Source organism: Stigmatopora argus, chromosome 10, assembly GCF_051989625.1.
Source record: "Stigmatopora argus isolate UIUO_Sarg chromosome 10, RoL_Sarg_1.0, whole genome shotgun sequence".
Classification (NCBI taxonomy): domain Eukaryota; kingdom Metazoa; phylum Chordata; class Actinopteri; order Syngnathiformes; family Syngnathidae; genus Stigmatopora; species Stigmatopora argus.
The window spans coordinates 16152534-16164791 of record NC_135396.1 but is presented as its reverse complement, the minus strand read 5'-3'; the positions used below and the strand labels follow the sequence as shown (position 1 = coordinate 16164791).

General features: G+C 41.3%; 1 protein-coding gene across 2 annotated transcripts; it reads left to right on the top strand.

The window, feature by feature from the left end:
* The first annotated feature begins 560 nt into the window (after nucleotides 1–560).
* Nucleotides 561–11342, top strand: p2ry2.1 (purinergic receptor P2Y2, tandem duplicate 1). 2 transcript variants are annotated; one of them, XM_077611696.1, is made up of 5 exons: nucleotides 561–657; nucleotides 2884–3015; nucleotides 10330–10498; nucleotides 10576–10912; nucleotides 10992–11342. In XM_077611696.1, the coding sequence occupies exons 1-5, from the start codon at nucleotides 633–635 to the stop codon at nucleotides 11184–11186; spliced, it is 858 nt and encodes a 285-aa protein (XP_077467822.1). In that variant the 5' UTR covers nucleotides 561–632; the 3' UTR covers nucleotides 11187–11342. The 2 variants fall into 2 exon arrangements, with proteins under 2 accessions (XP_077467822.1, XP_077467821.1); XM_077611695.1 differs by lacking the exons at nucleotides 561–657; nucleotides 2884–3015 and adding an exon at nucleotides 8588–9080.
* Nucleotides 11343–12258: the final 916 nt, after the last annotated feature.

Sequence of the window (12258 nt, the reverse complement as noted above, 5' to 3'; positions counted from 1 at the left end):
CAAAAACAGGATATTGGATTGGAAAAAATGTTTTATTTCTTATAATTCACCATATATTGACTAAGTAATAAATAACGAGTGGTTTAATAGTAATAAAATGTGTTTAATAGAAGTAAAATTAGACGCATTTCACGGACGGGAGAGACAGCGGCATAAATGGAGGCGGGGGGCGGGGGGGTGTTCGGGGGACTTTATCCACAGCACTCGTAAACGAACAAACAAATTTAAATTAACTTGGATTAATATATACAGACACTCAAACATACGTTTAATGTAACTTTACACAAAACTGAATTCTAATTTTGTTATAATCTTTTGTTACCTTCGTTTTCCGGGTTGGCGGTTTGCCACGCCTCCACCCTCACGTTCGCTATCGATGAGCTGTTTGCTGTTGTACTAAGTATTCCCTTCAAAATATTCCGAAAATGATTCACACAAATGTCCTCTAAATAGGATAACCCACGACCACTTGCCAACGAGAAATAGTCTTGTAGTACATTTTAGCGATCGCTCCGCTGCTCATAAAGACCGGCTCGCAACTCCCTCGTTGAAATGGCTCTGGTCGCAGCCGCTTTGAGAGAGAGTTGCGACCAGAAATATTACAAAGAGGGAATTGCGACCCAGTGCCGCTGATGTTCTTAGGAGCAGCAAGTAATAGTAAGTAGCCAGTAAGTAATATAATACGTATTCGATAATAATAATAACAGGAAATGTAACAGCTGAGCTTACCCAGATTGATTGTGGGTAAAGTTTTATTCTGAGAAAGAGTGCCATTGCCTGTCGGCGTTGTGTGTACGAGTATACTTCATTACCCAGAAAGGCCTCTTTTTCCCGCGCATGCGCTTTGTGCGTTTCCTGTTCTGAATAACTCATCCGGTGCTCGTAGATACACGAAAGATATGCAAAAAAGACAGTGCCATGGCCACCTGGCTTGGTCGCATCACGAAATTTTAACCGCATGACGGGCGAATTATTCGATCGAAATTTCCGTCGTAAGACGAGAATATTGTATGACAAGCGGTCGTATGACGAGGTACCACTGTATTCTTATATGCAGGGGCACTGGAGCCCAACTACAAGTATGGACACCTTGAATTGGTTGCCAGCCAATCGCAGGGCAGACAAGCAGTCAAACAACGATCCACGCTCACAGTCATCAAGGGACAATTTAGTCTTACACCAGCCTACCATGAATCTTTTTGGGATGTGGGAGGGAATCGGAGGACCTGAAGAAAACCCATGCAAGCCCAGGCAGAACAGGCAAACACCAGACAGTGAGGACCACTGTTCCCTCTAAGCTGCGCGCGTGCGCAATTGCGCACTACTCTCGTCTTCTCTGCGCAGCAGCAATCCTATGGGGCGCAGTAAAAAAAAAACGGATTTTTTTTTTTTTTTACCTTTCTTCATGATGGCGCCGTTTAAGCGGCAGCCAGTGGCAGTAGCTCTGTCCACTTATGTTTTTCGTGTTTTACAGCATGTTTTACATGAAAAATTAGAGGGAACATTGACGTGCACCTGCTTGTGGCAGGTGTGATACTGGTGTGCCCATAGCGAGCAATGATGATGTCGTGACCGGATGATTCGCCTAAAGACGTTTCGCCGACGGATGTTTGACAGACGGACAGGTCTCCGAATGAACGTTCGTTCAAACAGCGTTTAATGATTAAATACAAATACTAGTATTTGTATTTAATCATTAAACGCTGTTTTCAGCTGGATTTGACCGAATTTGAGAGCATTTTGAGCCGTTTGGCGAATGGACGTATGTGGAATTTTTTTTGCCTCCATCGCGACATCATCGCGACATTTTACCGAGGAATTCACTTCCCTGGGCTTGGTTATAATGTCCAAAGAGCTCTAGTATTTGTATTTAATCATTAAACGCTGTTTTTGGCTGGATTTGACCGAATTTGAGAGCATTTTGAGCCGTTTGGCGAATGGACGTATATAGACGTTTTTTTGCCTCCATCGCGATATCATCACGACATTTTACCGAGGAATTCACTTCCCTGGGCTCGGTTCTAATGTCCAAAGAGCTCCAGTATTTGTATTTAATCATTAAATGCTGTTTTAGGATGGATTTGACCCGATTGCTGTCATTTTACGGCTCGGTTCTGCTACATGTGCCCGCCCAAGAGTCCTTATTCCCGGGCTGCCATTGATGGTAGACTAACATTGATTTTTACTATAATTTGGACAACACCGGCGGCGGGCCGGATTAAAAATGCTAACGGGCCGTATATGGCCCGCGGGCCGAGGTTGAAAAACTTGTACACACACGATCCGGGGGCGGGGCGAGCGCGCAAATCCCGTTTCGGCGAAACCTCCGTTCGGCCGAATGAACGTTCAGCGGAACGTCCATTCGGCGACCTGCCCGTCTGTCAAACGGCCGTCGGCGAAACGTCTTTAGGCGAATCATCCGAGTACCGATGATGTCGCTCACACTGGTACTCAGTGCGCTCAGGGAGGTTGACTTTCTGCTCAGACCAACGAAAAATTAGAGGGAACATTGGTGAGGACTCACCTGGGATCAAACCCTCAACCCCAGAACTGTGAGGCCGACATGCTAATCACTCATCCACAAGGTAAATGGGCTTTAAATCACACAAATACTTTGGGCACTGATTAAATTATCTTTCTCACCTTTCTTCGTTCATTATAACGCAATTTTATGTGAAGAAAATGTTCTTTGAGTTGCTATTTGAATTCTACATTTATGTTATTGTCCTTTAATTTGTATGAATTTGCTTGCATTTGTACAGCCGTGGTCGGGTAAGCAAAGAACATTAAAGAAACATGACTACTAATTGTACTGTACAAGTATATTTTTTTCTGGGAGTTTATACCATTTAGCAAATTACCATTAACTGTTGTGTGTTTTAGCTATCCTTAATGTGAGTAACAGCTTCAGGGTCTTTGCAAAGGCAGGTCCCAGCTCGACCGGCTTCAATTCAAATGTGCTCCACAAAGACCGAAAAACTAGGTCCACAGAATTTGGAACTGCAGATCTCTCAGGTATGTTGACTCTTAAACTGAATATATATAGAAAAGATTAAGGATCAAAAAATAAGGTCATAGAAGTGAGCTTGTGAATACAAATGCAAGGATTTTCATGAAAAAGTTTAGTTTTTTTACATGAGTATACGTATAGTGTAAATGAGCCTGAAACAGATGGTTCTACAGAAGTTGTAATAGAGTACTGTATGTATATCTGCATTAGCTTCTAGAATCTAGAGGTCCAAAATAGGTTTTAGGTTGTGGTGAGGATCATCCTGTTTGGCATTGTGTTTGTTTTTCATCAGGAAACGTTACTTAAACTTAAGTGGAAGTGTTTAGATGTTTAATTTCTGTTGTAACAGTATGCCAAAACCAAGGCTCAGTATGTACAAACTTTCATTTTAGCAACATACAAAGTTTCAAATCTTGAACATTCATTCATTAATTTTCTGGACCGCTTTTCCTATGTAAAAAAATAAATAAAACAAACCTACTCTTAATATACAGTCAAAGGGGCAGAATTAAAGTACTAAATGAATAATCAACTGATTGAATATTTTCTGATTGGGGAAGTGTAAAAATAATATTAACATTTGTGAAAATCTTTTCTAATCATGAGAACACAAACAATGGTGAAAGCTTCAGCAGCATGAATCTTTAACTAAAGCTATCATGTTGCATGCCTTTACATGTCACATAAAATGACGTGGAGGTTTTGGGGAATTGGCCCTCCGGCCTTTGTAAACATAACGATTGCTGCTGCATGATCCTCAAATTTGTCCGCCTTCATTTCAGAATATTATTAAATAAAAGAGAAAGTTATTCACTTGAATAAATCTTAAATATATTATAATGTTGAGAGCTGTTACTTTAACCTTTCATGAAGTTAAATAAGGCAGCCAAAGTATTAGAGAGAGGCAGCCTGGCAGCCGAGTGGTGAGCACTCTCACTCTCACAGTTTTGTGGTCGAGGGTTCAATTCCAGGTCGGTCCTCCCTGTGTGGGGCTTCCGTGTGTTTTCTTTGAGCTCGTATGTCAAATTACTTGTATCTGAAATCAACTTTTCCCATAGAAATGAACAATAAATACAAATCATTTTTTTCCCATCCTCTGAATAAACACCAAAAAAACCAGTATATTACAATGGAAAAACATTTTATTGGTTCTAATTCTCCATCTACTAACAGAGTAACAAATAACTATCTAGCGGTTATGATGTTCAATACTAAAATGAGACATTATTCAGTACAACACGGAGTGCGCGGAGGGGAGAGAGAGAATGAGAGACAAAGAGAGAGAGAAAGAGAGACTTGTTGGACGGCGACACGCTCATAACAAAACACAAACATAAATTTAATTTAAATGAAGGGTTCTGGTAGTGTTGGAGGTTCCCCTTTTTCAGATGGTTGCTTTGCTTTGAAATTCATGTCAATTCCGCCAGGTTTTTCGCATATTATCGACTCGGTCACGCTATCTCCCGCTAACTGTTTATCTTTTATCCATATTAAAAGAAGGCTCTCCATCTCGTTAGGAATTTCACTGCGCAGCTTGGAAAAATTATGGTTACTAGTCCTTTGGAAGACTAGATATCGTTAATAGCGTCCTTCTGCTTCAGGATGGTACATATTGGTGAAGTACTTCTCTCGTATTGGCGAGCCAGCTCAGTCACGCGTACACCACTCCCATGTTTTTCGATTATTTCGTGCTTAATATCGATTGTCATCATACACCTTTTTCTTCGCACTGGCACCGGCTTGCTTTGGACCCATTGTGTTTCCCTTAATTCTGCACTGAGTGACGCAAAAGAAAACATGGAAAAAATGCAACCCTCTAACCAGTGCTCGTAGATATCTTTACACGAGGGAGATGCGTCGAGAAAGAGTGCGCTGTTATCATAAGCAGCCTCTCACATCTCGGCCACCTGGCTGTCTCGTAAGCTTGTTTCTCAAAATTGTCTCGTATCTTAAAGCAAATATTTGCTCGGATCTCAAATTTCTCGTATGTTGGGGCACTCGTATGTCAAGGTATTACTGTAATAATTGATAGGTAGTAATGGGAGCGGGCCAATCAATGATTGAACCCAACAAAGAGGACAAAGGAATGAACAAAAGCCGTCTCTGAAACAACTGAGCATTTTACCAAGGAAAGTTGTGAAAACTTCAATCCGAAGCTGCAGGGCTTTGCATGTTAGTTTATGCCTATTAATGGGACATATCCCCTTTCTTTCTTTCCACAACGCATATTGATTAATATTTAATGCATATTCATAATTTTAAAAAGATAAAATACTGTACCGTTCTGCTCCAGACTCAGAGAAACACTCAGAAACACTTCTCATCAGAAGTATATTCTGGATTGGATGTTTCAAAATTGCACAATTGTGTTGTTATTCATTCATATTTGTTAGGGTTGTAAACAACAGTCTTTACTTTCGCCCAATCCAACAAGTTATTCATTTTAATTTGACTTTACAGGACCTTTAAATTTTAAGAACCATCTTTTCACGACTATTCGGCGCATCGTATTTTAAGCCGCAGTGTCAGTAACAAGTGCTATTTCTGTATTTTAGACACACAAAGCGCGCACTGTTTCATTAGACGCATATATATTATATATTATATATGGATGAACATCGAAACGCAATAGCGTTGGCTACCGGAAGCAGCCTATTTCCGGGTTCCGGTGCGCAGTGACTGCTGGGAAATATAGTTCTTGCACGCTACACCCACACGTTAAAAACATGTTTTAAAAAGGCAACGGAAGCAAAACTGAGTTCGGTTGTACTTTATTTAGACATTTTACAACTCACTCACGTCATCATCACCCACAAATCCCTCAAAGTCCTCATTTTCTGTGTCCGAATTAAACAATTGCCCAAACGAGCCTTCCAAAAAGCCGGGTCCCCTCTCTTCGTTCTCAGAGTCACTGTCATTTCCATCAATCCATTCACAAATCGTAGCGTAAGAAGCCCGGCGCTGCCTGCCACTTTTCATGAAGCCAGGCATGGCATATATATATTATATATATAATATATATATATATATATATATGTATATATATATATGTATATATATATATATATATATGTATATATATGTATATATATGTATATATATGTATATATATGTATATATATGTCTATATATGTCTGTATATGTATGTATATGTATATATATGTATATATATGTATATATATGTATATATATATATATATATATATATATATATATATATATATATGTATATATATGTATATATGTATATATATGTATATATATATATATGTATATATGTATGTATATATGTATGTATATGTATATGTATATGTATATGTATATGTATATGTATATGTATATGTATATGTATATGTATATGTATATGTATATGTATATGTATATGTATATGTATATGTATATGTATATGTATATGTATATGTATATGTATATGTATATGTATATGTATATGTATATGTATATGTATATGTATATGTATATGTATATGTATATGTATATGTATATGTATATGTATATGTATATGTATATGTATATGTATATGTATATGTATATGTATATGTATATGTATAATTATGGATGATTATCGAACCGTAATAGCGCTGTCTACGAAAGCAGCCACAGACGCTATTTCCGGTGCACAGTGACTGCTGGGATAAATAGTCCTTTTGTCAATACACCCAGGTTGACGGCTGTGATAACTTTGCACTAATAATATCAATATACTACAACGGCGAACACACTAATTTGGTGCTACATGCACCAAATGCATGCTACACCCGCACGCTAAAAACACGTTTTTAAAAAGGCAACGGAAGCAAGACTGAGTTCGGTTGTACTTTATTTAGCCATTTTACAATGTACTCACGTCATCATCACCCACAAAACCATCAAAGTCCTCATTATCTGTGTCCGAATTGAACATTTGTTCATTGAAAACGCTGAGTTTAATACGTTCGTCCAGGCGGCCACAATTCATTCCCAAATGGTAGCTAGCTAGTAGCTAGCGTAACTATCCCAAGGCTGTCTTCCATGGTTCGCAACTGTGTTGATGCCAATCGCCAGGCCTCAATCCGTTCACAAATGGTAGCTAGCTAGTAGCTAGCGTAACTAGTATTCCAAGGCTGTCTTCCATGCTTCGCAACTGTGTTAATGCCGATCGCCAGGCCACACAGTCCATTCGCAAATAGTAGCTAGCTAGTGTTGATGCCGATCGGCAAGCCAAAATCCATTGGGTGTATTGACAAAAAAAAACTACATATCCCAGCAGTCACTGCGCAGTACTTTATCTACGGGAAAATAGTGGAGTCGGGGCCTGCTTGCCATAGTTGTCCTATCGACGGATTTATTTTATTTTATCATGATAACAATTTTAGTATTGGTCCATCTATAAAGCGCACTGGATTATAAGACACCCTGAGCACATCTCCCAGCGGGTTCTCCTCTTCGCCGATGATGTGAAGCTCGTTGCTCCCCGGAGCGACTACGAGGACCTGCGTAGGTGCCTTCATCATGTGTGGAGTTGGTCGAACCTGTGGGACCTGCGGCTCAATATCACGAAATGCAGTCATCTGGCTATTGGGGCTCCTCCTGATTCACCTCTTGACTTTGAACCGGGACGCCTGGAACTGGAACGAACTCAACAGAGCAAAGATCTGGGCATCATTGTCGACGACACGTTCAAACCAACGGCCCAATGCATCCAAGCAGCCAACAAAGCTCGCGGAGTGCTGTTCCTAATGTTCCGGTCCTTTGCCGTCATCACAGCAGACATCTTCCTTCCGTTGTATGTTTCCCTGGTGAGGCCCATTCTCGAGTATGGGATCCAAGCCGCATCACCGTACCTCGCCAAGGACATCCAGCATCTGGAGCGGGTCCAGAGGCTTGCAACGAGGATGGTCCGCGGCCTCAGCTTAATGTCTTACGAGGGAAGATGCCAGCGACTCAACTTGCCGACCCTTGAGGCTAGGCGTCTGCGAGGGGACCCGATACTGGCCTACAACATCCTCCACGGTATCTACAGCGTGCCCCGTGACCTCTTCTTCACGCCCGCACCTGATCGTGGTCTGAGGGGTCATCCGTGGAAGCTGTACCCTCGCGGGTTCCGGTTGAATCGGCGGAAGGCTGCTTTTTCAGTGCGCATCGCCGGTCCTTGGAACCGGCTTCCGCAGGGTGTGGTCGAGAAGCCGACGGTCGCCCAGTTCAAGCGGGCTCTGGATGACTTTTTGGCCGTGAACCAGTGACTACACCGCGTTTTGTGCACATTTTTTGTATCTTGTTACATGGCCCTTAGCCTGGTGCTTTTTCTTGCCAAATAAATTGAATTGAATTGAATTGTCTATTTTGGAGAAAATTTCAGACTTTTATGTGCGCCTTATAGTCGTGAAAATACGGTAGGTTTAAATAGAATTTTTTCAAACAAATTAGGGCGGTATGAAAAAGTGGTGACCCCCGCCTCCTGCCCATAGTTTGCTGTGATAGGCTCCGGCATTGCCTGTGACCCTTGTGAGGATAAGCGATATGGAAAAGGAATGAATGAAAACAAATTATTCGTGTAATGTTTTCATCACATCTCATAGTTCTGTGTCTAACATTTGTGTCCAGTGAGTGTGCAGCTGAAGTAAATTGTTTCCTGCATGCTATATATACATAACACCCCTATGTTTGACTTGTAAAAGTACTTGAGTTCAATGTTTTTTTTGAAAGCCTTTTAGTATTTGAGTTGTAATTTTTCTTACAGGTGAACCAGTCAACATGAACATAATGGCCTCAGGCAATGTCAGCAACTTCTGCTATTTTCAAGAAGATTTTAAATACATCCTGCTACCTGTCAGCTACTCACTTGTACTCCTGTTCGGCCTGGCACTTAATTCCACAGCGCTATATGTTATTGTGTTTTGTACAAAACGCTGGAACCCCTCTACAATCTACATATTCAACCTCACAGCGTGTGACACGTTGTATATCCTCACACTGCCCTTCCTTATTTACTACTACGCCGATAAAAACGACTGGCCTTTCGGAGAACCACTCTGCAAGCTTATACGCTTCCTCTTTTATACCAATCTATATGGTATGATTCTGAAATAACACTACTAGTGCATGCATGGATGTCTTTGTAAACGGACGTGCAGTCATACTCTAGAAGCAACGAGTTGTCCAGCTACAACTTTTACAGTTTTTAACTCAGTACCAAAAAAAACACAGCAGGATCTCAAATAGGCTAATTGAATTTTGACTAACATATTTTCCGACACATTTCTTATTGATGTTATGGTAAATGGTGAATTTTAGGACATGGATTGAAGTGGACAATGGACCCAGTTACTATGTCACTGTTTGCTTAAATACTGGTATTTTTAAAACATGTATTGTACACAATACAAATAACTAGGCAGTTTCATACTTACTGCAACATGTAAACTAGAGGGAGAGAGAGAGGGAGAGAGAGGGAGAGAGAAAGGGAGAGAGAGGGGGAGAGAGAGGGAGAGAGAGAGGGAGAGAGAGAGGGAGAGAGAGAGGGAGAGAGAGAGGGAGAGAGAGGGAGAGAGAGGGAGAGAGCGAGAGAGCGAGAGAGCGAGAGAGCGAGACAGGGAGAGAGGGAGAGAGACAGAGGGAGAGAGAGAGGGAGAGAGCGAGCGAGAGAGCGAGCGAGAGAGCGAGCGAGAGAGAGAGAGAGAGAGGGAGAGAGAGAGGGAGAGAGAGGGAGGGAGAGAGAGAGAGGGAGAGAGAGAGAGGGAGAGAGAGAGAGGGAGAGAGAGAGAGGGAGAGAGAGAGGGAGAGAGAGAGAGGGAGAGAGAGAGAGGGAGAGAGAGAGGGAGAGAGAGAGAAGGAGAGAGAGAGGGAGAGAGAGAGAGGGGGAGAGAGAGAGGGGGAGAGAGAGAGGGGGAGCGAGAGAGGGGGAGAGAGAGAGTGAGAGTTTGCATGTTCTCCCCGGGATTGTGCGGGTTTGCTCAGGGCTTGTACGGGTTTCATCCCACATTCCAAAAAGATGCATGGTAGGCTGATTGGACACTCTAAATTGCCCCTAGGTATGGGTGTGAGTGTGCATGGTTGTCCGTCTCCTTGTGCCCTGCGATTGGCTGGCCACCGATTCAGGTTGTCCCCCACCTCTGGCCCGAAGTCAGCTGGGATTGGCTCCAGCACTCCCCGCGACCCTAATGAGGATAAAGCGGTTTAGAAACTGAGATGAGATAAGATTATGAATCCTGCAATAAAAAATTCGAATGTAGACTACTGACACACTGTACCCTTAATAGTAGAGCATCATAACAAAATGGGAGGTACGCCTGCTTGTCTATGATTATACATTTCCTTTCTAGGTTCTATTCTGTTCCTGTGCTGTATCAGCCTCCATCGCTTTGTAGGCATCTGCTATCCAGTCCGGTCCTTGAAGTGGATCAGCACTCGTCAAGCCAAACTGGTGTCAGTAGCTGTTTGGGCCTGTGTTTTACTCTGCCAGGCACCTATTCTTTACTTTTCTAGAATAAGGTGACTCCACTCTTTTTCTCTCTTGGTTTTTCATTTAAATCACAAATAATCTTGTCATTTCATTTGTCTTTGGTCAGGGATGTGGCCACAGAGAGGATTTGTTACGACACAACCAGCCCAGAGTTCTTCGACGACTTCTTGGTGTATAGCTCAGCCGTGTCAGTGTTCATGTTCGCGTTACCCTTCATGGTGCTATTAGTGTGCTATGGCCTGATGGTGCGGAAGCTTCTGCAGCCAAGTTGGGATGGTGATAGATCGACACAGGGTGTGGGAGGGGCCCTACGCGCCAAACAAAAATCTGTGAAGATGATCATCATTGTGCTGACTGTGTTCTTGGTTTGTTTCCTGCCATTCCACCTGACCAGGAGTCTTTATTATTGCTTCCGATACCTGAGAAAGGTCAATCCTGCACAAGTGAGGATAAAATACACTTCTGGAAAATCCTATTTGATGTTTAAAAAAAAGTTTAACAGTGACATTTCTTTTTTTCCAGGTCAGCTGTACTTTAGTAGAAGCCTCCAGTATTGCTTATAAGGTGACCCGACCATTTGCTAGTGCCAACAGCTGTATTGATCCAATCCTTTACTTCTTTGCTGGACAGGATGCACAAAGTAATCTCATCAGGAAGAGAAGGTTAATCAGAGGAAGTGATGAGAGTGAACGATGTCATGTAGAACCCTCACAGTGAGTGAAAATTACAGTTAGAGTCAGTCTTTTTCAAAGGGACAAATGTGGAAAAAAGCTGATCTAAATTTGTTAATGTACATTCCTGCGATAACATTGGGGGAAAATGACAGCTTTTCCTAAAAATGCCCAAAACACTCGTCCTCACCTTTTACTTTAATTTGACACTTTGACAAGAAGGCGATAACTGCTTGGGAGTTTTTGTTTTTCATTGTTATTAATAATGTATCAAATTAAAATGAAGATTTGCAAATTTTTGTTGTGCATTAGTTTTTTTAATGACAAAATGTTACAATCACATTTAATTTCGCTGTTACTTATTAAAATGTAAATTTTTAATGTGATTGTGCTATTTTAAATAAATCACTAAAGCAATGAGGAAATGATATATTGTAAATGTCCCTTTTTAGGATATAAAAAAATGTAAAATATTGTATGGTTATTTTTGTATTAGTGTGACAAGTTTAATTGACAAAATTGTTTTCGCAACTTTTAAAATTGCCACATATAACCGCTCGAATTAAAGTGAAGTTTATATTCTATAGGGTTATCCTAATGAAGTACAAAACAAGCAAAATATTTGTTATTGAAGCAAGCAGCCTCGCCCAAACCCTCGGTCAACGGTACACTTTTGCCGCTAGATGGCAACAGTGCCAAACCATAAAAACAGCTGGTTTCAGATTCCCAGACTACAGTGTAAGTAGTAATGAACGCATTGCATGTCTTTCTAAAGAGACTCAAGATTCATTTTTGACGATTTGCTCCTCAATACGTACATGAAACGTGTCGAAGACAACATTGGCACAAGCTGAGAACAATTGAGTGCCGAATCTCTACATAATAGGCTAAGCCTTTCCCCCCCTTGATTTTTGCTTGGATTCATGAGTGGTTAGTGCAGTGGCGGGCCGTCAGGGCCTTCAAGGCCTTCTCTGCTGGCCTAAGAAATATCTGAATATTATATTATATTTTGTCCATCAATACTTATTAAATAATTCCAAATTATCTGTTAGCTTCCTTTCATTGCTTTTCCCCCTGGTTGCACTGCTTCCAGATGTGTGTTTTCATATTGAAGCATT

Excerpts from the sequence above, each read along its gene's own strand:
- p2ry2.1 (XM_077611695.1), top strand. The coding sequence starts at position 8,762 with ATGAACATAATGGCCTCAGGCAATGTCAGCAACTTCTGCTATTTTCAA. Across the intron at positions 10,499-10,575 it reads CTTTACTTTTCTAGAATAAG|GGATGTGGCCACAGAGAGGA; the intron begins GTGACTCCACTC and ends GTCTTTGGTCAG. Across the intron at positions 10,913-10,991 it reads GAAAGGTCAATCCTGCACAA|GTCAGCTGTACTTTAGTAGA; the intron begins GTGAGGATAAAA and ends CTTTTTTTCCAG.